Raw genomic sequence first — 23,901 nt, forward strand, 5'->3', positions numbered from 1 at the left:
GTCTGTGTGTCACGGTCGTCGTTAGAATGAGGTGAGGACCAAAGCGCAGCGTGGTAAGTGTTCATCATATATTATTAAGCCGAGAACATTAAACAAAATAACAAAGGAAAAACGAAACGAAACAACTAACGACACCTGCCTCTGATTGAGAACCATACCAGGCCAAACGCAAAACACAACATAGAAAAGGAACATAGACAACCCACCCAACTCACGCCCTGACCATACTAAAACAAAGACATAACAGAAAGAACTAAGGTCAGAACGTGACACTGTGATGCAAATGCGATGGGGGTGTTCTTCACCTGATGATAAAATATCTGAGATGACGGCTCCTACTCCTTATGAAGATGCATCACAAGCGAGCCTCCGCTTCGTCTCTGTGTCGTAGTGGTCAAGCCGCTTGCTCTTTCGAAGATGCTGTTCGGAAGTTTTGAATGCTTCTTCTAATTGCGAAAACCATTTCCACTTTGTTGGCCTGCAGCAGTTGGTGAAGTCGATGCAACAGTGTGGATAGGTTTTTGTAGGGGATAATACATTTTTCGTAACGAAAAAAATCTAGTCTGAAATTTCAAAGTGGAAATTACAAACTTCATATGCCTTTTTAAATCTCAAATACACTATAGAAGTTTTACATTTCCTACATTGCAGGGTGATCAAATTAAGATCCTACGTCTGTAGTTCAGGAACCCCAACAATTATCTCCGCTCTGATACATTCGTGGTTGCTGTTGCTGTCGGTTTGGTGCAATCCTTGTGCATTGATCTTGTATCTGAGATACCTGGAGAAACTCACGCAATTGTCTGCGTTTAATTCTCACTCCAAAACATTGAGAAACACGTGTGCTTTTTTTCATCTTTTAAATTCATTTGCAGCCAGCCAACGCTCAAAGCACTCTAAATAGTAATCCTCTTTTGTAGCCTCAAACTCTGGTACTTGACCAATGGTTGCCATTTTCATAGTTATTTGTTCTGTTTCTACATTCACTTGTATTCCTTAATTTTCAGAATGTTCATCTAATTCTTCAAGTTTTTGCAATTTCTTCATTCTCTGCACACATTTGTAATCATGCACACACTGTTTTACGTTTATTTTGTCTTCGTATGCCTATTTTTTTTGTTAAAAATATTTCCCCCTTTATCAGAATACATATTCTCCACTGAGATCACCTTTTTTTCAATGGGTTCAATGCCAGTTCTTACTTTCCCCACCAGTGTCGATTTTCTGGACTCCAATAGGATCACTATTAGCAGCTTCCGATCACTGTGCTATTTAGCAATGCTTAGCTAGCTTTATAGCAGTCTTCTACTGGTGGTAAAAACTGGCGATTGCCCATGCCATCATATTTTCGAGTTTCATTACTCACGCGACATTCTTCCCTTCAAGCAATGTCTGTTGATGAAGTTTTATCACCTCATCGCCACTGTAATATTTGTGTTGTTGAGAATATCCCCAGGCAGGAGACAAGAAGTGTGTCGTTCATTAAAACATCTTGTGCAATATCACTTAGGACCATTAGGTGTCTGTCTATTAGGTGTTGTAACATAACACTGCCGTAATGCATTACTGCTTAGTAACAGCATAGTAACTAATATTGACAGATGTAGATCACAAAACTAAAAATGTAAGTCTCGGTAGTTCTAAAGATTCCATTTCCATATTTTGTACACACAATCAATTATACCTGTCAACACAATATATAAAAAGCATGCTGAGGAACTTCACTGCTGTACATTTTCAGTTTCCTGCACTCTCCAAGAAGGCATGAAGAAGAAAGTCAATCCGGTAGTTGACTTGACTGACTTTCAATCAGTGTTGGGGAAGCTACATTTACATTTAGAAAATATAGTTTACCAAGCTACCAATTACTTCCCATTGGAAGAAGTTAAGCTACCCTTAAGAAAAATATAGTTTACTTAACTAAAGTTACCTTGAAAAAGTCGTTTTTTTACGGAAATAAACTGAACCAGAGCCAAAACCACTTCAAACAGCGAAACATGATGAAGCCTGGTCGTCAGGGGAAGCCTAGTCATCAGGGGGAACAGGAACTCTCATTTAAAATGAGGTAAAAATATTAATGGAATAGGTTTAGAGATGCTGCAAAAATATATTCTTCTTGCTTGGACTATAAATGGAATTAAGTGGCTATAGTTTACAAATGTTTTGTTATTTAATGAAATGTTGTTTTTATAAATGGGCTGTTTTCCCCAAGTACCAGGGCAATAACAATAACGAGGTAATAAACAGGGGGTACCGGTACCAAGTCAATGTGTGGGGGCACAGGTTAGTCGTGGTAATTTAAGTATTATGTACATGTAGGTAGGGGTAAAGTGACTATGCATAGATAATAAATAGCGAGCATCAGAATTGTAAAAAAAAGGGAGGGGGTGTCTAGACTTGGTGCTCCGGTACGGCTTGCCATGCGGTAGCATATAAAACAGTCTATGACTTGGGTGGCTGGAGTCTTTAACAATTTTTTTGGGCCTCCCCGAGACACCGCCTAGTGTAGAGGTCCTGAATGGCAGGAAGCCTGGCCCCAGTGATGTCTGTGCCGTACGCACTACACTCTGTAGCACCTTCTGTTCGGATGTTGAGCAGTTGCCAGGTGGTGACGTAACCGGTCAGGATACTCTCGATGGTGCAGTTGTAGAACTTTTTTAGGATCTGGGGCCAAATCTTTTCAGTCTCCTAAGGGAGAATAGGCGTCATGCCCTCTTCACGACTGTCTTGTTGTGTTTGGACTATGATAGTTTGTTGGTGATGTGGACACCAAGGAACTTGAAGATCTCAACCCGCTCCACTTCAGCCCTGTTGATGTGAATGGGGGTGTGGTCGGCCCCCCTTTTTCTGTAGTCCACGATCAGTGTGGCAGATGTGGTGTTGCCTACCCTTATCACCTTGGGGCGGCCCGTCAGGAAGTCCAGGATCCAGTTGCAGAGGGAGGTGTTTAGTCCCAGGGTCCTTAGCTTAGTGATAAGCTTTGTGGGCACTATGGTGTTGAACACTGATTTGTAGTCAATGAACAGCATTCTCACGTAGGTGTTCCTTTTGTCCAGGTGGGAAAGGGCAGTGTGGAGTGCAATTGAGATTTAGTCATCTGGTGCTGATGTGAGCCATGACCTGCCTTTCAAAACACTTCTTGGCTACAGACGTGAGTGCTACATGGCGGTCGTCATTTAGGCAGGTTACCTTCTCTGTCTTGGGCACAAGGACTATGGTGGTCTGCTTGAAACGGGCAAGTGTCAGTGAAGACACGTCCTGGTAATCATCTGTCCCCGCTGCCTTGTGAATGTTGACCTGTTTAAAAGTCTTACTCACATCGGCTACGGAGAGCGTGATCGCACAGTCGTCTGGAACAGCTGGTGCTCTCATGCATGCTTCAGTGTTGCTTGCCTCGAAGCGAGCATAAAAGGCATTTAGCCCATCTGGTAGGTTTGCGTCACTGAGAAGATCACGTCACTGGGCAGATTGCACAAGGTTGTGCTATTTTCTTTGTTTTTTTGCATTGTTTGTAACTTTAAAAAATATATATATATTTTGTGCATAATGTTACTGCTACCGTCTCTTATGACCAAAAATAACTTCTGGACATCAGAACAGCGATTACTCACCTCAAACTGGAAGAAGATTTTTATTGTAACGAGTCCGATGTGAAGGATATACTGCTTTCCCGGGAACAGGCCCAAATCCCTGTCATTTGCATGAATAAAAGACGTAGAAAAAGGAGGCGGAGGTCGGGCTGCCTTCTGAGAATTCGTAGGCGAGCGAGTAAACCCCCACTGCCATCCATTCTATTGACCAACGTGCAATCATTGGAAAATAAAATCAATGACCTACGATCAAGATTAAACTACCAACGGGACATTAAAAGCTGTAATATATTATGAGTTGTGGCTGAACGACGACATGAATAACATACAGCTGTCGGGTTGTACACTGTATCGGCAGGATAGAACAGCAGCCTCTGGTAAGACAAGGGGTGGCTGTCTATGTATCAAGGTTTTGCTTGCCTTAGGTAGAGTTTTCATCTATACTCTTCGTAGCAGTCTGTTTACAACCAAAAACCGATGCTGGTACTAAGACTGCACTCAACGAGCTGTATACGGCCTCCTAGTGGCCGCGGACTTTAATGCAGGGAAACTTAAATCTGTTTTACCTAATATCTTACAGCATGTTAAATGTGCAACCAGAGGGAAAAATAACTCTAGACCACTTTTACTCAACACACATAGACGCATACTAAGCTCTCCCTCGCACTCCATTTGGCAAATCTGACAATAATTTTATCCTCTTGATTCCTGCTTACAAGCAAAAATTAAAGCAGGACGCACCAGTGACTCGGTCAATAAAAAAGTGGTGATATGAAGCAGATGCTAAGCTACAGGACTGTTTTGCTAGCACAGACTGGAATATTGTCTGGGATTCTTCCTATGGCATTGAGGAGTACACCACATCAGTCACTGGCTTCATCAATAAGTGCATTGATGACGTCGTCCTGACAGTGACTGAACGTACATACCCCAACCAGAAGCCATGGATTACAAGCAACATCCACACTGAGCTAAAAGGTAGAGCTGCCATTTTCAAGGTGCCGGACTCTAACCCAGAAGCTTATAAGAAATCCCGCTATGCCCTCCGACGAACCATCATACAGGCAAAGCATCAGTACAGGACTAAGATTGAATCGTACTACACCGGCTCCCACGCTCTTCGGATGTGGCAGGGCTTGCAAACTATTACAGACTACAAAGGGAAGCACACCTGAGAGATGCCCAGTGACACGAGCCTACAGACGAGCTAAATTATTTCTATGCTCGCTTCAAGGCAAGTAACACTGAAACATGCATGAGAGCACCAGTTGTTATGGACGACTGTGTGATAACACTCTCCGCAGCCGATGTAAGACCTTTAAGTAGGTCAACATTCACAACGCTGCATGGCCAGACGAATTACCAGGACGTGTACTCCGAGCATGCGCTGACAAACTAGCAAGGGTCATCACTGACATTTTCAACCTCTCCCTGTCTGAGTCTGTAATACCAACATATTTCAAGCAGACCTAAATGACTACTGACCCGTAGGACTCAGGTCTGTAGCCATGAAGTGCTTTGAAAGGCTGGTCATGGCTCACATCAACACCATTATTCCAGAAACCCTAGACCCACTCCAATTTGCATACTGTCACAAACAGATCCACAGATTATGTTATCTCTATTGCACTCCACACTGCCCTTTCACACCTGGACAAAAGGAACACCTATGTGAGAATGTCATTAATGGAATAGAGCTCAGCATTCAACACCATAGTGCCCTCAAAGCTCATCACAAAGCTAAGGACTCCGGGACGAAACACCTCCCTCTGCAACTGGATCCTGGACTTCCTGACGGGCCGCCCCCAGGTGGTAAGGGTAGGAAACAACACATCCGCCACGCTGATCCTCAACACAAGGGCCCCTCAGGGGTGCGTGCTCAGACCCCTCCTGTTCTCCCTGTTCACTCATGACTGCATGACCAGGCATGACTCCAACACCATCAAGTTTGCCGATGACACAACAGTGGTAGGCCTGATCACCGACAACGACAAGACAGCCTATAGGGAGGATGTCAGACCTGGCCGTGTGGTGCCAGGATAACAACCTCATCGTCATTGTGATGGACTACAGGAAAAGGAGGACCAAGCATTCCCCCACTCGGCAGGTAGCCTAGTGGTTAAGGCGTTGGACTAGTAACCGAAAGGTTGCAAGATCAAATCCCAGAGCTGACAAGGTAATAATATGTCGTTCTGCCCCTGAACAAGGCAGTTAACCCACTGTTCCTAGGCCGTCATTGAAAATAAGAATTTGTTCTTAACTGACTTGCCTAGTTAAATAAAGGTAAAATAAATTAAAAACAGGGTTAAGATCAGGTTGAGAGCTTCAAGTTCCTTGGTGTCTATTTCACCAACAAATTAACATGGTCCAAGCACACCAAGACATGTTGTGAAGAGGGCACGACAAAAGCTATTCCCCCTCAGGAGACTGAAAAGATTTGGCATTCGTCCTCAGATTCTCAAGAGGTTCTACAGCTGCACCATCGAGAACTGGTTGCATCACTGCTTGGTATGGCAACTGCTCTGCCTCCAACTGCAAGGCACGACACGGCCCAGTACACCCCTGGGGCCAAGCTTCCTGCCATCCAGGACCTCTGTACCAGAGGAATGTCAGAGGAAGGCCCTAAAAATTGTCAAAGACTCCAGCCACCCTAGTCATAGACTGTTCTCTCTGCTACCGCACTGCAAGCGGTACCGGAGCGCCAAGTCTAGGTCCAAGAGGCTTCTGAACAGCTTCTACCCCCCAAGCCATAAGACTCCTGACCATCTAATCAAATGACTACCCAGACTATTTGCATTGCCCCCCCCCCCCCCCTTTACGCTGCTGCTATTCTCTGTTATTGTCTATGCATAGTCACTTTAATAACTCTACCTACATGTACATATTACCTCAATTTCCTTGACTAACCTGTGCCCCCGCACATTGACTCTGTACCTGTACCCCCTCTTTATAGCCTCGCTATTGTTATTTAACTTCTGCTCTTTAATTATTTGTTACTGTTAATGCTTTTTTTAAAGATATTTTTCTTAAAACTGCATTGTTGGTTAAGGGCTTGTAAGCATGTGACAAATACAATCTTATTTATTTTTTATATGTTAGGAACCCGTAAAACGGCAGCCTTCCCCTCCCGCGCCATCTCTCTCAGCACTAAATAAATCAAATGTTGAAACAGAATGGCATTGCACATCTCACTGTTAATATTCCCACTATGATGCGGTTTTAATATAAGGTCCTTATTTTTTAATTTTGTCCAAATCATCCTAAAGTATCAACAAACAAAAAAATATTTTTTATCTGTGTAAATAGACTTTATTAGGGCAAGTCTACAGTGAGCACAAATCAGTTCACTTGCAAGACCTATTACGCTGGAAATATTTTAATGTTAATTTCAAGCACTTTTGATTTAGCTAGAGTGCGCTTGCCAAAGATCAGAATGAGCACAATCACTTTATAACGCAACATTTTTACAGACAAAACCATCAGTAGAGACATTTTTATTTGCACAGCCTTTTATCCCCAACAAGTCAGTTTGATGGAAACACCCCTCTTGTGGGACAATGTGTATAGTGTTTTTATGCAGATTTTTTGAATATTCTGTCGCCACATGGATGGCAACCTAGCTAGTAACCAGATTTCCATCCAACCTTTCTATGTGAGGAAAGTACATGTACATAATCATTCCGTGCCTACTTGTTCGGTCTGTGGTTGTTTATTTTATGCCTGCTGGTTAGTCGGGCAGACACAGAGAGAAGTGACAGAGGAATGCATTATCAAGAAGGATAGAGAACAGTTGCTTCACGAGGTATCTCTACCTGAAAATGCATGATCTAAGTGATTGATAGTTGTTATTAAGCATTCATAAAAGTATGCCTTATTTACTTTGAAGACCTACTAAAATAGTGATTTTTGTCAGACAGCATATGCAACAATTGAAATATTTTATTAAAGAAAAGTAATGTGAACAAATTATGGTTAAGTAATGGGCAGTCTACCATCATGAGACTTTTATGAATTGCTTTATTCTGTCTGGTTACAACATTCAACCCACATAATACATTTCATTTAGAAATGCATTTCATTTAGAAACTGAAAACCGTGATCATTTTTTAATAATAGATCAGAACCCAAACCGACACTAATCGCTTAGCACTAGTAATCGCTCAGCATTGATGGTTTTGTGTTTCATGACAAAACCACTAGTAAAGTTCAAAAGCCATTTAACTTTTTTTTGGGGGTACATAGGAATTTAATCAATTTTTTTTGGGATGTACACTATTTCATTACACACAGTCAATTTGATGGAAACACATCTCGGGTGGGAAAATAGGCATATTGTTTTTATGCACTGGTGTAAAGTACCTCAATAAAAACACTTTAAAGTACTAGTTAAACTTTTTTGGGAGGGCATCTACTTTACTTTACTATTTATGTTTCTGACTAATTTTACTTTTACTTCACTACATTCCTTAAGAAAATATTGTACTTTTTACTCCATACGTTTTCCTTGACGCCCAAAAGCACTTGTTACATTTTGAATGCTTAGTAGGACAAGAAAATTGTCCAATTCACGCACTTATCAACAGAACATCCCTGGTCATCCCTACTGCATCCGATCTGGCGGACTCACTAAACACACATGCTTTTTTTGTAAATTATGTTTGAATGTTGGAGTGTCCCCGTGGCTATCCGTAAATCATTTTAAAAAACGAAAAAGTGGTGCCGTCTGGTTTGCTTAATGTAACGAATTTTAAATGATTTATAATTTTACTTTTGATACTTAAGTATATTTTAGCAATTACATTTACTTTTGATTACTTAAGTATATTTTAAACCAAATACTTTGACTTTTACTCAAGTAGAATTTTACTGTGTGACTTACTTGAGTCATTTTCTATTAAGGTATCTTTACTTTTACTCATGTATGACAATTGAGTACTTTTTCCACCACTGTTTCCATACGGATTTTAGAATATTCACATTAAAATCTGTAGCCAATTGGATGGAAACCTAGCTAGTGACAGCTTATGAGATAAACAAGAATGGAAAACGCTCTACTTCTAGATCAACACTAAAACCTAATATACCCTGTCGCTTCACAAGATAAAACCTTCTGCTGTCTTACAGCATTGTTCCGGAATAATAAGATAAAAAGAAAGAAACAAAGTCACACACTCTAATTATTCTCATAGTTTACTCTCCGTTAGTCAGCACCTCTACAAAACAAACATTTTTGGGTGTGCGTCAGCTTATGCCTTTTACTAGACTAGAATAAAAAGAGGACTTTTAACATGTGACAGCACATATTCAAGACTACACACTCATTCTATTGCAACATGTTGGGAAGTAAATGATTCATACCATAGAAAAATCACTGCTCCAAAGGCTTCTCCCCTTCAAACACTTTCACTTACCATTTTCACAAAGCCAAGGCATTTTGCTGCATTCATAATGCATATGTACTAAGGAACTGCATTACGGGGAAGTGATTTTTGTCTATTCTGCTATTTCCCTTACCTCAGCTCGCAGAGCCAGAAAAGTGGAGCATTAAGGTGTCCCTGATTTCTCTCATATGGCAATGGCTGTTCCTTTCACACTCAGTCCACCTGCTTAGTGACATATTGGGACAAGTTTTCAGTACCTGCATATTACACAAGCACATATTACACCAATCCATTTGTGTTTTCTGATACATTCTGATGCTGGAGGTTATTAATGGTGGATAATGCTCTTTTGAGTCCCTTTTTAATGTGTTCGGATAAAAACACGATCTACTGTCAGAGAAGAGAGATGTGTTAATGAAGCCACTGTGACTAAAAGGTGGGTGTTCAAGTGCTAAGCAAAATAAAGGGTGACAGCAATGAGTAAGCACAGCGAAGCACAGAATGGGTGCATAAATTAATAGCCATGAGTGTCATGCTAATCATTCTGTGCACAAATTGATGACCGGCTGTCGCTTAAGTCTTGGCTGCATAATAACGTTTCGTCTGATTTGTATTGGGGTGCAGTCTACCTCTTTATAGTGTCAAACATATGATTATATGCCAGTTTGTTCATTCAGAAGTGTGTCTCAATAATTTTGACTGACTATCCTTGAGGCAATATTTTGCTTATTATTATTAATGAATCAATTGCGACAGCAGACAGGGACATGTGGTGAGTTGTTATTCAGGGAGTGTTTCTTCAGTTTCCATTTGAAGAGTTATAAATGTGTGAGTGCTCACATTTTTACAGCCTCAACAAACTGTTCATTATTGATTGATGCACCAGCATGCTTTTCCTTAGTATTTCTGTCCAGTGAAGATTCCTTTGCTTCAGCTGAAAGACTTGCAATTTATCAGTGGCAGTGGCATCTTAATACTATAATAGTGTTGCTCAAGCCCATGTTAAAGGAGAAACCATTCCCTGCAGCTGTATGCCATGTTGTGGCTGCAGCTCCAGGAGTGGGTATTTGGGTCCATGCTGCTTGAAGGGGTGATTTATGTGAATATATTTTTCGCCAGTTGGGGAAGACAGATGGGGTTTTTCGAGACAATGGCTAATGTTTCACATTGGGAACCAGAGCTAAGTAGGTTATAATGTAGGTTATGTGTAACTGAAGATTGATGAACAGAGATTGTACTTTTCATTGCAACTGCATCATTTATCAAGTCAATGTTTTATTTGTCACATGGGCCGAAAACAACCTTACCATGAAATGCTTACTTACAAGCCCTTAACCAACAATGCAGTTCAATAAATAGAGTTAAGAAAATATTTACTAAATCAACGAAAGTAAAAAATAAAATGAAAAGTAACACAATAAAATAGCAATAACGAGGCTATACACAGGGGGGGGGGGGGGGGTCAATGTAAATACAGTGGTTTGCGAAAGTATTCACCCCCTTGGCATTTTTCCAATTTTGTTGCCTTTACAACTGGGAATTAAAATAGATTTTTGGCGGGTTTGTATCATTTGATTTACCCAACATGCCTACCGCTTTGAATATGCAACATATTTTTATTGTGAAACAAACAAGAAATAAGACAAGAAAACAGAACTTAAGTGTGCATAACTATTCACCCCCCCCCAAAGTCAACACTTTGTAGAGCCACCTTTTGCAGCAATTACAGCTGCAAGTCTCTTGGAGTATGTCTCCATGAGCTTGGCACATCACAACTCCTTCAAGTTGGATGGGTTCCGCTGGTGTACAGCAATCTTTAAGTCACACCACATATTCTCAATTGGATTGAGGTCTGGGCTTTGACTAGGCCATTCTAAGTCATTTTAATGTTTACCCTTAATCCACTCAAGTGTTGCTTAAGGTCATTGTCCTGCTGGAAGGCGAACCTCTGTCCCAGTCTCAAATCTCTGGAAGACTGAAACATGTTCCCCTCAAGAATTTCCCTGTATTTAGCGCCATCCATCATTCCTTCAATTCCGACCAGTTTCCCAGTCCCTGCCGATGAAAAATGGATGCTGTTCTCGGGGTGATGAGAGGTGTTGGGTTTGCGCTAGACATAGCATTTTCGTTGATGGCCAATAAGCTCAATTTTAGTCTCATCTGACCAGAGTCTCCCACATGCCTTTTGGCAAACACCAAACATGTTTGCTTATTTTTTTCTGGACACTCTTATGTAAAGCCCAGCTCTGTGGAGTGTACGGCTTAAAGTGGTTGTCACACCCTGACCTTAGATATCTCTGTTTTCTATATATTTTGGTTAGGTCAGGGTGTGACTAGGGTGGGTACTCTAGTGTTGTACAGTATGTCTAAGGTTTTGTATGTCAAGGGTTTTGTATGTCTAGGGTTGTTGTAGGTCTAGGGGTTTTTGTATTTATATGTTGGCCTGATATGGTTCCCAATCAGAGACAGCTGTTTATCATTGTCTCTGATTGGGGATCATATTTAGGCAGCCCTGTTTTCTACTTTCTGGTGTGGGATCTTGTCTACGGTTAGGTGCCTGTGTGCACACTAGTAGCTTCACGTTTAGTTTGGTTGTTTGTTTTCGATGAGTTTCAGTTGATTAAAAATATGTGGAACTCTATTCACGCTGCGCCTTGGTCCCATCATTTCAACGAACGTGGTCCTATGGACAGATACTCTAATACTCTAGATACTCTAACTCCTTCAGGGTTATCTTTGGTTTCTTTGTTGCCTCTCTGATTAATGCCCTCCTTGCCTGGTCCTTGAGTTTTGTTGGGCAGGTTTGTTGTGGTGCCATATTCTTTCCATTTTTTTGATAATGGGTTTAATTGTGCTCCGTGGGATGTTCAAAGTTTTGGGTATGTTTTTATAACCCAACCCTGATCTGTACTTCTCCACAACTTTGTCCCTGACCTGTTTGGAGAGCTCTTTGGTCTACATAGTGTCGCTTGCTTGGTGGTGCCCCTTGCTTAGTGGTGTTGCAGACTCTGGAGCCTTTCAGAACAGGTGTAAATATACTGTGATCATGTAACAGATCATGTGACACTTAGAGTGCACACAGGTGGACTTTATTTAGCTAATTATGTGACTTCTGAAGGTAATTGGTTGCACCAGATCTTATTTAGGGGCTTCATAGCAAAGGGGGTGAATAGATATGCACGCGCCACTTTTCCATCTTTTAACATTGTAATTTTTTTTGAAACAAGTTATTTTTATAATTTCACCTCACTAATTTGGACTCTTTTGTGTTTGTAATGCAACAAAATAGGAAAAACACCAAGGGGGGTGAATACTTTTGCAAGGCACTGTAGTCCTGGGTGCCATGTGATTTAATTGTTAAGCATTCTTTCGCTTGGGGGAAGAAGCTGTTAAGGAGCTTTTTGGACCTAGACTTGGCTCTCCGGTACCTCTTGCCATGTGGTAGCAGAGAGAACAGTCTATGACTTAGGTGACTGGAATCTTTGAAAAAATGTTGGGCCTTCCTCTGACACCGCCTATTATATACACTTCCGTTCAAAAGTTTGGGGTCACTTAGAAATGTCCTTGTTTTTGATAGATAAATGATTCATACCATAGAAACATCACTGTTCCAAAGGCTTCTCCTCTTCAAACACTTTCACTTACCATTTTCACAAAGCCAAGGCATTGCGCAGTGAAGAGGCGACTCCAGGATGCTGGCCTTCTAGGCAGAGTTCCTCTGTCCAGTGTCTGTTCTTTTGGACATCTTAATCTTTTCTCTTTATTGGTACTATTTGATGAAGCTGCCAGTTGACACTTGTGAGGCATCTGTTTCTCAAACTAGCCACTCTAATGTACTTGTCCTCTTGCTCAGTTGTGCACCGGGGCCTGCCACTCCTCTTTCTATTCTGGTTAGAGACAGTTTGTGCTGTTCTGTGAAGGGAATAGCACACAGCGTTGTACAAGAACTTCAGCTTATTGGCAATTTCTCGCATAGAATAGCCTTCATTTCTCAGAACAAGAATTGACTGATGAGTTTCAGAAGAAAGTACTTTGTTTCTGGCTATTTTGAGCCTGTAATAGAACCCACAAATGCTGATGCTCCAGATACTCAACTAGTCTAAAGACGGACAGTTTTATTGCTTCTTTAATCAGAAAAACAGTTTTCAGCTGTGCTAACATAATTGCAAAAGGGTTTTCTAATGATCAATTAGCCTTTTAAATTTATCAACTTGGATTAGCAAACACAACGTGCCATTGGAACACAGGAGTGATGGTTGCTGATAATGGGCCTCTACGCCTTTTCCAGCTAAGATAGTCATTTACAACATTAACAATGTCTACACTATATTTTGTATCAATTTGCTGTTATTTTAATAGACAAAAATGTGCTTTTCTTTCAAAAACAAGAATTTCTAAGTGACTCCAAACTTTTGAATGGTAGTGTAGGTCCTGGATGACAGGAAGCTTGGCCCCAGTGATATACTGGGCTGTACGCTTTACCCTCCTTAGTGCCTTACGGTCGGATGCCAAGCAGTTGCCATACCAGGCGGTGATGCAACCGGTCAGGATGCTCTCGATGGTGCAGCTGTAGAACTTTTTGTGTATTTGGGGATCATGCCAAATCTTTTCTGTCTCCTGAGGGGGAAAAGGTGTTGTTGCGCCCTCTTCACGACTGTCTTGGTGTGTTTGGACCATGAACCTGCTCCATTGCAGCTCCTTCAATGTTAATTCGGGCCTGTTCGGCCCTCCTTTTCCTGTAGTATCCATTGGATATCTGTGTTTTACAAAGTTGTACAGTGTGTTGTATGGTATGTTGGTTGATATACTCATGATGTTGAAATGGTTTTGTTTGGATAATCCCTCAACTATTAGTAAATATTTTTGGTTAATGGTCATTTGTGCATCAGTAACATTATCTTTCATCAGAGAGATGAACCAAACGAAAAACAGCTCTGTGGGATCGTGGGTGGAATGGCCCTACTGTGTTTGCCATTCCATCCACTCCAACCACAATCCCACTAAACATTTTTTCAGGTCTTGGATTGACTGTATACAAGATCATGAGATATTGACTGAGACCAATTTAACAGTTTATTCAATTCCTCTTTTGCCAGGGCCAAACTGTTATGCAGACACACAAGTGATCCCAGCTGGACGTGAGGTGAAGATCGATGAGTGTTCAATCTGTTACTGCACGTATGAGGAGGGCACGTGGCAGATTGAGCGTCAGGCCACCTGCAGCAAGAATGAATGCTAGCAGAACTAGAGACTGGCACTGGAAGTGGGCATGGGGGCAGGGGTTATGGGGCCATGGGTGCTCCCGTCGTGATAATTGCCAGTAAGTACGCAACTCAATGCTAGCCTGACTAAACCAAAGTGAACTCTGTTGAGCACAAACAATGGTGAGCGCAGTGTTCATTCTGGTTTGACCAGGCTAACTCAACGCAGCCTTCACTCAGTCTAAACCTGAGGTCAGGGTCACCCTCCAGACCGTATGATTTCTGCATTTATAACCACATGGATTATTAAATCAAGCTTTGTATGAAGATTTGTAATCCACATACAGAATATCTATTTATCTATGTACTGAATTATTTATGGAGATATACAGTAGAAAAACTATAAACTAGCCAAAATATATTTTTTATAGGCACTGTATTTTATTAAGCTGCTATGTATTGGGTTAGAGGTCAAATAAACATCATGGAATGTATAGAATCCTTACTGTACAGCTGTCTGTGTTTTATAGAGGTAGAAACCATAGCCTACAGACAGGCAAGTGTCATTACCTGAAGTTAACCAATTGGTAAGGTTTCAATAGGACAACTTTATGTAATTTTGAAAATGACTTGTTGAAGAAATGTAAGAAGTTACTTGACTGTTTAAAGATTTAGCTCTCTTTTCTTGCCATTTTGATGTGTTTTGATTTTATGTGCATTTTGTAAGCAGTTCTCTATTACGGTGCCTTGCGAAAGTATTCGGCCCCCTTGAACTTTGCGACCTTTTGCCACATTTCAGGCTTCAAACATAAAGATATAAAACTGTATTTTTTTGTGAAGAATCAACAACAAGTGGGACACAATCATGAAGTGGAACGACATTTATTGGATATTTCAAACTTTTTTAACAAATCGAAAACTGAAAAATTGGGCGTGCAAAATTATTCAGCCCCCTTAAGTTAATACTTTGAAGCGCCACCTTTTGCTGCGATTACAGCTGTAAGTCGCTTGGGGTATGTCTCTATCAGTTTTGCACATCGAGAGACTTAATTTTTTTCCCATTCCTCCTTGCAAAACAGCTCGAGCTCAGTGAGGTTGGATGGAGAGCATTTGTGAACAGCAGTTTTCAGTTCTTTCCACAGATTCTCGATTGGATTCAGGTCTGGACTTTGACTTGGCCATTCTTACAACTGGATATGTTTATTTTTGAACCATTCCATTGTAGATTTTGCTTTATGTTTTGGATCATTGTCTTGTTGGAAGACAAATCTCCGTCCCAGTCTCAGGTCTTTTGCAGACTCCATCAGGTTTTCTTCCAGAATGGTCCTGTATTTGGCTCCATCCATCTTCCCATCAATTTTAACCATCTTCCCTGTCCCTGCTGAAGAAAAGCAGGTCCAAACCATGATGCTGCCACCACCATGTTTGACAGTGGGGATGGTGTGTTCAGGTTGATGAGCTGTGTTGCTTTTACGCCAAACATAACGTTTTGCATTGTTGCCAAAAAGTTCAATTTTGATTTCATCTGACCAGAGCACCTTCTTCCACATGTTTGGTGTGTCTCCCAGGTGGCTTGTGGCAAACTTTAAACAACACTTTTTATGGATATCTTTAAGAAATGGCTTTCTTCTTGCCACTCTTCCATAAAGGCCAGATTTGTGCAATATATGACTGATTGTTGTCCTATGGACAGAGTCTCCCACCTCAGCTGTAGATCTCTGCAGTTCATCCAGAGTGATCATGGGCCTCTTGGCTGCATCTCTGATCAGTCTTCTCCTTGTATGAGCTGAAAGTTTAGAGGGACGGCCAGGTCTTGGTAGATTTGCAGTGGTCTGATACTCCTTCCATTTCAATATTATCGCTTGCACAGTGCTCCTTGGGATGTTTAAAGCTTGGGAAATCTTTTTGTATCCAAATCCGGCCTTAAACTTCTTCACAACAGTATCTCGGACCTGCCTGGTGTGTTCCTTGTTCTTCATGATGCTCTCTGCGCTTTTAACGGACCTCTGAGACTATCACAGTGCAGGTGCATTTATACAGAGACTTGATTACACACAGGTGGATTGTATTTATCATCATTAGTCATTTAGGTCAACATTGGATCATTCAGAGATCCTCACTGAACTTCTGGAGAGAGTTTGCTGCACTGAAAGTAAAGGGGCTGAATAATTTTGCACGCCCAATTTTTCAGTTTTTGATTTGTTAAAAAAGTTTGAAATATCCAATAAATGTCGTTCCACTTCATGATTGTGTCCCACTTGTTGTTGATTCTTCACACAAAAAATACAGTTTTATATCTTTATGTTTGAAGCCTGAAATGTGGCAAAAGGTCGCAAAGTTCAAGGGGGCCGAATACTTTCGCAAGGCACTGTATGTATTCATGTTTAAAATAAACAGCAACCTGGTGCACTGTAGGCGCTTGTATGGTAATATCAATTCCTTGAACCAAATACAGTTTTTAGATGTCGCAGCACACATCCTATTGATTCATGTTGATTTAGATGTTTCATTTTTGCAACTGTTATCTCACAAGACCGTTTTTATATGCTTGATGCAAGAGCTGATGGTTAATATTTCATAGACTGTCAAGAGAACATAGAAGAAATGAGTAAACAATTGTGCCAATTAATATGCAACCGCTATCTGCATTACAATAGAGGTTCAATGGTAACTGAAAATCTTGAATTTCCATAAAATCTGCCTAAGGACATAAGCTGGAATCATGTTCTTTTTAACTGAATTAATAAGGAGGAGACTGGGCTCTAATTACGTTGATCCCCACTTCCTGCTCTCTTTTCCAGCTGTAAAAGGTTTGCTTACTGGGAAGGTGTAAGTCGGAATTAATATTTAGGGAAGAGAAAAGGTTGTCTTTAATCATTACAGGTAGGCTAAGGATGAAAATACAGTACAATGTCATGATACAGTGCATTTGGAAAGTATTCAGTCCCCTTCCCTTTCCCCACATTTTGTAACATACAGCCTTATTCTAAAAACCCGTCTTTGCTTCATCAGTATGGGGTATTGTGTGTGGATTGAGGGATTGTTAAAAATAAGGCTGTAATGCAACAAAATGTGGAAAAGGGGTCTGATTACTTCCCGAATGCACTATATGATGGAGTACTAAAACCAGCTCCAGGGTTGGAGACACAATCTGCAATGGTGGATTTAGTGTTGAGCTGTGTTTTTGTATTGAACCATTTTCACTCACAGTGTGATCGGTTGCAGTAGTACCAGATGTTTATACAGCTAAACTCAGCAAAAAATAAACGTCCTCTCACTGTCATCTGCGTTTATTTTCAGCCAACTTAACATGTGTAAATAGCTGTATGAACATAACAGGATTCAACAACTGAGACATAAACTGAACAAGTTCCACAGACGTGTGACTAACAGAAATGGAAAGATGTGTCCCTAAACAAAGAGGGGGTCAAAATCAAAAGTAGCAGTCAGTATCTGGTGTGGCCACCAGCTGCATTAAGTACTGCAGTGCATCTCCTCATGGACTGCACCAAATTTGCCAGTTCTTGCTGTGAGATGTTACGCCACTCTTCCACCAAGGCACCTGCAAGTTCCCGGACATTTCTGGGGAGAATGGCCCTAGCCCTCACCCACGATCCAACAGGTCCCAGACGTGCTCAATGGGATTGAGATCCGGGCTCTTCGCTGGCCATGGCAGAACACTGACATTTCTGTCTTGCAGGAAATCACGCACAGAACGAGAAGTATGGCTGGTGGCATTGTCATGCTGTAGTGTCATGTCAGGATGAGCCTGCAGGAAGGGTACCACATGAGGGAGGAAGATGTCTTCCCTGTAACGCACAGCGTCGAGATTGCTTGCATAGACAACAAGCTCAGTCTGATGATGCTGTGACACACCGGCTCGGTGTAATGCTCATTCCTTCGACAATAAATGGCAAAAACCATGACTCGTCAGAGAAGAGCACTTTTTACCAGTCCTGTCTGGTCCAGCGACGGTGGGTTTGTGCCCAAAGGTAACGTTGTTGCCTGTGATGACTGGTGTGGACCTACCTTACAACAGGCCTACAGCCCTCAGTCCAGCCTCTCCCAGCCTATTGCGGACAGTCTGAGCACTGATGGAGGGATTGTGCATTCCTGGTGTAACTCGGGCAGTTGTTGTTGCCATTCTGCACCTGTCCTGCAGGTGTGATGTTCGGATGTACCGATACTGTGCAGGTATTGTTACACATGGTCTTCCACTGCGAGGACGATCAGCTGTCCATCTTGTCTCCCTGTAGCGCAATCTTAGGCGTCTCACAGTACGGTCATTGCAGTTTACTGCCCTGGTCACATCTGCAGTCCTCATGCCTCCTTGCAACATGCCTAAGGCACGTTCACGCAGATGAGCAAGGACCCTGGGCATCTTTCTTTTGGTGTTTTTCAGAGTCAGTAGAAAGGCCTCTTTAGTGTCCTACGTTTTCATATCTGTGACCTTAATTGCCTACCGTCTGTGAGCTGTTAGTGTCTTAATGACTCTTCCACAGGTGCATGTTCTTTAATTGTTTATGGTTCACAAGCACGGGAAACAGTGTTTAAACCCTTTACAATGAAGATCTGTCAAGTTATTTGGATTTTTACGATTTATCTTTGAAAGTCAGGGTCCTGAAAAGGGGACGTTTCTTTTTTTGCTGAGTTTATGTCTGACTCTACTACAGACTACTTTTGGACAATTACCCTTCTTAATACTGGTGGAAGAATTTAGCCTAATCCCATTATGGTTTTACAAAGTAACAGCACAGAACAGTGCATGATGAAAAGGAGGCAAATGGACAGATGTGGTGATGTTTTGTCGGAGAGGGTCTGCTCTTCAGCTTGGCTCTCGGTGCCCCGGACCCTAATGAGCAAGCCACACAGCAGCGTTCTTTGATCCAGGGTTGCCAGACAACGGTAGTGTGCCTCCAGCAGTGAGACGTGCCTGTGAGCCAGCCCTGCAGGATCGAGGTAAATAAGCCCAAATGTGTGCATTTACATGACAAGCTCCGCTCAAGCAGCAGGGGAGCAGTGCCACACATCCGTTTCTGTCTCTCCTCATCTACCCCTGTTCCCATACGCTTCCGCTCCCTTTCCAATCACATCTCAATTCACTCTCAAGATTTATGGATTGGGAATGTACTTGTGTGAAATGAATGCTCTTCTTTCCCTCTTTTCCTGTATACAATAGGTTACACTTGCTGGTGTGCACTGTGCATACTCCAGTCTCCATTTAGATGTTGATCTCTTTACTTTGTTTGGATAGTCCATCTGTAGATGCTTTACAGACTATCTGCAGCTTCTCTCTCCCCCCTCCCTTCCGTCTGTCTCCGTCTGTCTCTCTCCCCTCCCTTCATCTGTCTTTGTCACTCTCTCTCCTCTCTCTAAGTTAGCAATGAAAGAAAATGTAAGATTCACTTCCAAATGACTAATTGTCAAAACAGAAGAGAGGCCAGCTGTGTATCCACTCCAAAAGTAATGAATGTGTGCATGGACTTTATTTTATATCTCTGGTGATTGTGGATCCAATATTAATGAAATATTGGTTTTGGGATTCAGCCATTTATTCAACAGTTATCCATTCAAAGTTGTCTGACGTGAAGTTTAAGATTGAAAAGCATGATTAAAACCATCTCGAATGTTTACATACTCTAAGAGAGACTAAATGAGTTATCTACTTTGAAATGAAATTCCCAAAGTATCGTGCTTCAAGACTGCCGAGTCTTCCTTCAAAGAGTGTACATTAATTGGAGACATATGTCTGGGAAAAACACAAGAGATTATCCTGGTTCTCTCGACACAGTCACCTCACAATGAATCCCTATCGTTCTGGACAATGCTCATATCAGTGAGCCTGCATGCCTTTGCTCCTATTGAATGACGAAATTCATTATTCTTTAATGGCACCCAGCCATGGACCTCTGTCAAATTAAAAAAGTGCCTGCAAGGGTTGAAGGACCATTTGAGTAGTCAAGTGTTCAAATAATGAAGGCACCATCAGTTAACCAGTATCTGCGACAGTATACCAGTATTTGAGACTAGAATCTGTCATTAATTACATGTTGTTAGGATTACATTGCTGAGCTATCTCTTATATTAATGTGTTAGTAACATCTACATAAATTACTTACAATATCCATACGGCTGTGGAATAAACAAGTTGGGATAAATACCATTTACATGTGGATGCCAATGTAGCTAATCTATGCATACTGTACACACACACATATATATATATATATATATATATATATATATATATAACTCTTTGAATGCTGACATATATATATATATATATATATATATATATATATATATATATATATATATATATATATATATATATATATATATATATATATATATATATATATATATGTGTGTGTGTCAGCATTCAAAGAGCTACAGATCACTGCATTTGAGCTCCTCAAAGGTTCCAGGGATATTACAAGGACACCTCAAACAGAACATGTAAAGGGTCTGTGTGCGTCATAAATACGGCGGATTCAAATGATGTATGATATCAAACATAGGCATAGCCTGAGATAATTTGTTTACAGACACATTCTCTTGATATTTTTCATCATTGCCCCCAGTGGAAAAGTCTGGCAAAGAAAAAGTCAAGAGTTTTACGGTACTGTACTGGAGGTTTGGAAACAGCCCAGACCTAGACTACTGCCTGTGTATGCCAAGAAGAGTTGAGGCATTTTGTTGGCTAATCTGTTAGGAGTGCATCTCATGCAGCTTGTCAGTTCTCAGAGTATAGGATGCAACATCGCTGAATTCTGAATGTGCCCAAAGGAAATATCTGTAACAAATGCTTGTGCTGAAATATGTTTTTTTTCTTTTTACTCTTTAAGTTTAGGAGATGTGAGTCATTCTGAGTCTCCTTTCTATCTGTTTATGACATTGAAAGTAATATTGTTTACCATTTTACATCTTTCTTGCTTCATGACCTGTACCTTTAATGGGAGCTAAAGGCCATGCTTCCATGTTGTCATGTAGAGGCCAGCCATTTAAAATGATTTCTGCTTCTGGCAGAGTTCACATTGATAAGAGGATTCTGTTCTCCAGGTTCATAACCCAATTGAATTATGTTACTCCGTCTGCAAACCAGAATTTGTAAGATCCTGGTCGAATGAAACAGACGGAGGCCCAGCTAGGTCAAAAAGGTTTATTCACGGAACGTTCTAAAGTCAAGAATACAAAACAATTCATTTTATACTGACTTCTCACGCGCACACATACACACAAACATACGCACACACATACACACAAACATACGCACACACATGTCCTGCTACGCACACACTGTCTGTCTCACTACCCTTGTCCTTGAGACGTACTCCCTGTTCTCTCCCAAATCTCTAGACAGGTCGGCACCAAGCTCAGACAGTCTGTGTTTGAAATACCATAAAGACATTGTTTTACCCTAATTCTGACTAGGACTACACATTTATTATTATGATTTTATACATTCTAATCAATTCCATACAATTATATGTTTCAGGGCGGAATATTCTAATCATTCAATTAACAGATAATTCTCACCTATCACACATCCACAAACAAATCTACCTTTATACCATTTCAGTCCGAATATTAGGAATGTGTGTTGCTTGTGAGTGCATTGAGGTGTGCTGTTTTCTGTAATGTGTGGCTGTTATTATCAACACTCTGACTCGTTAAGATATTTCATATACACAGACTTCGAGACTAAAGTTGCAGTAATTCAGTCAGTCCTTCTTTATGTATAGATAGAATCGTTTTTTCTGCCTTTGTGTATTTCAGTCATGCTCTTCACTTTATTTCTTAAGAATTCTGCAGTGCAGCTGTACACACTGTACATGAATTACACCAGACAGCAGCCTAATGCTAGTAAACAGCTTCTGAATCAGATCTGTCCAAATCCATTAAATCCATCTCACACAACACGTACAGTAACATTCCCATGTGACCTGGCACTCCTTGATCAATTTAAGTTCATCTGTTCATGATTGAATGCTGAGCTCTAGAGAGTCTGACTGGCCTGAAATTGTGCTTTAGATTCAGTGTTATATTTCGTCTGTTGCTATCAGCCACACGTTAACATTTTGAATTTCACATTTCTGGATGGGGTTACATTCAGCTGGGGTTGACACAGTCACAGGGGTGAAACGCCAACATCTCTGTAACATACCCTACCATAGCATTATATTCCAGAATCCCAGTCACCATGTTTGGTTGAAAAGGGTCCAGTTGTGGTATCAGAAACCAGCATCAGCAACAGACAATGCTTTACCTCCATATCAACATCAATCACTAATGAAGAGAGGAAAGCATGTCTCCGTCTCCCCTTCTCCCAAAAGTAACTGTCTAATGGATATTGGGGATTTAATCTAGCTCTATCCATCATGGCTTGTTTTCCGTCCAGATGGGTGAATGATAAGATAAGGACTACACGTCTTCTAGGACAACACTGCAACACCATCTCCTCCAGAGAGAGGCAGCCAAACTCCGGTGTGACCTGATTACTGGATGCATGCCAGGTGGTTCAATAACGAAGAGCATTGTTTTGATAGGCACATCTGCGTAACTAGCTGTCAGTCAGATTGCAGGGAGGATTGTGTTATCGTAAAGAAAGCAGCCTTTCTCTTCGCTCGACTGAGTTCCACATGTTTGTATTTATAACCCACCATTTTATATGCCCCTCGTATTGTAATTCATCATCTAACACTTGATACGGGCTGTCAGAGCACACAGTGCATATATTAACTTGGCTTACAGTAATATCGATGGCCCATCTTCTCCCCTGCGGGTACCTAGTTTGTGAACAACACAGGTGTGTCAGAATTAAATGCAAACAACTCTTGACATTTTTAACGGAGTCTTTCCTTAATGATATCTATCCTCCAGATACCTGACAGCAGTTATTGGTTAGCGAGTGACTGACTGAGGCAGTGCATTTGCTGCATTTAAGTTTCAAAAGCAGGTAATTCCACTTTGGTCGGTGGGAATGAAAACAGCTTGGCTAGGCAATAGTGGGGTTGTTTAATAATGGACACAAGGTCTCTGAAGACAAGTCCATTTCTCTGAGCAACAGAGAAAGTCCATTACCCTCGGGGTTTCTTTGCCTAATGCAAACGCGTACTATCTTAATTCAGAATCAGAGATGTATTATTGCACACAGATAAAGAGCTTTTAGCCACATCCAGAGCTGTCTCTTTCTTCTGCCTCACATATGGAAAATACTACACAACAAAATATATACAAGGAGAATGGGTCTGAAATTCCTTCGGGTAGATTGTTTCCTGTGAGCAATTTCCTATTGTTTCCTATGATAAACCATCTGAATATACTTTGTTTCTGAGGAATAATTGTTTGATTGATTTTTCTATAGCCTTGTAATGCTGGGTCATAGTCTACATGTTAAAAACCTATTTGATTTAAGTACAAATGGGTGTAAACATGGGCGCTTGCCAAAAATGGAATTCCATATTTCAGTCATAGACCATTGACCTAAACAGTTACACATATTCAGTCATCACTGTTCTATTACTAAAATAATGCATCTTATTGGTTGATGCTGATGCATTATTTTAGTAATAGAACAGTGATGACTGAATATGTGTAACTGTTTAGGTCAATGGTCTATGACTGAAATATGGAATTCCATTTTTGGCAAGCGCCCATGTTTACACCCATTTGTACGTAAATCAAATTGTATACTGCTAGCTAAGTGTACTGTTAGCTAGCTAGCCA

General features: G+C 41.0%; 1 protein-coding gene across 1 annotated transcript in view; it reads left to right on the plus strand.

Annotated features, from left to right (window-relative positions):
* The window catches only part of LOC110502291 (brorin-like), a 50,286-nt gene extending 33,401 nt beyond the window's left edge, over positions 1–16,885 (plus strand). Inside the window, exon 4 of the mRNA XM_021580216.3 lies at positions 14,068–16,885. Within this exon, the coding sequence (XP_021435891.3) occupies positions 14,068–14,210 (143 nt within the window). The 3' untranslated portion in view covers positions 14,211–16,885. The remainder of the gene's footprint in view (positions 1–14,067) is intronic.
* Positions 16,886–23,901: the final 7,016 nt, after the last annotated feature.

This window comes from Oncorhynchus mykiss, chromosome 23 (genome assembly GCF_057628025.1).
Source record: "Oncorhynchus mykiss isolate SJ-2025 chromosome 23, ASM5762802v1, whole genome shotgun sequence".
Lineage (NCBI taxonomy): Eukaryota > Metazoa > Chordata > Actinopteri > Salmoniformes > Salmonidae > Oncorhynchus > Oncorhynchus mykiss.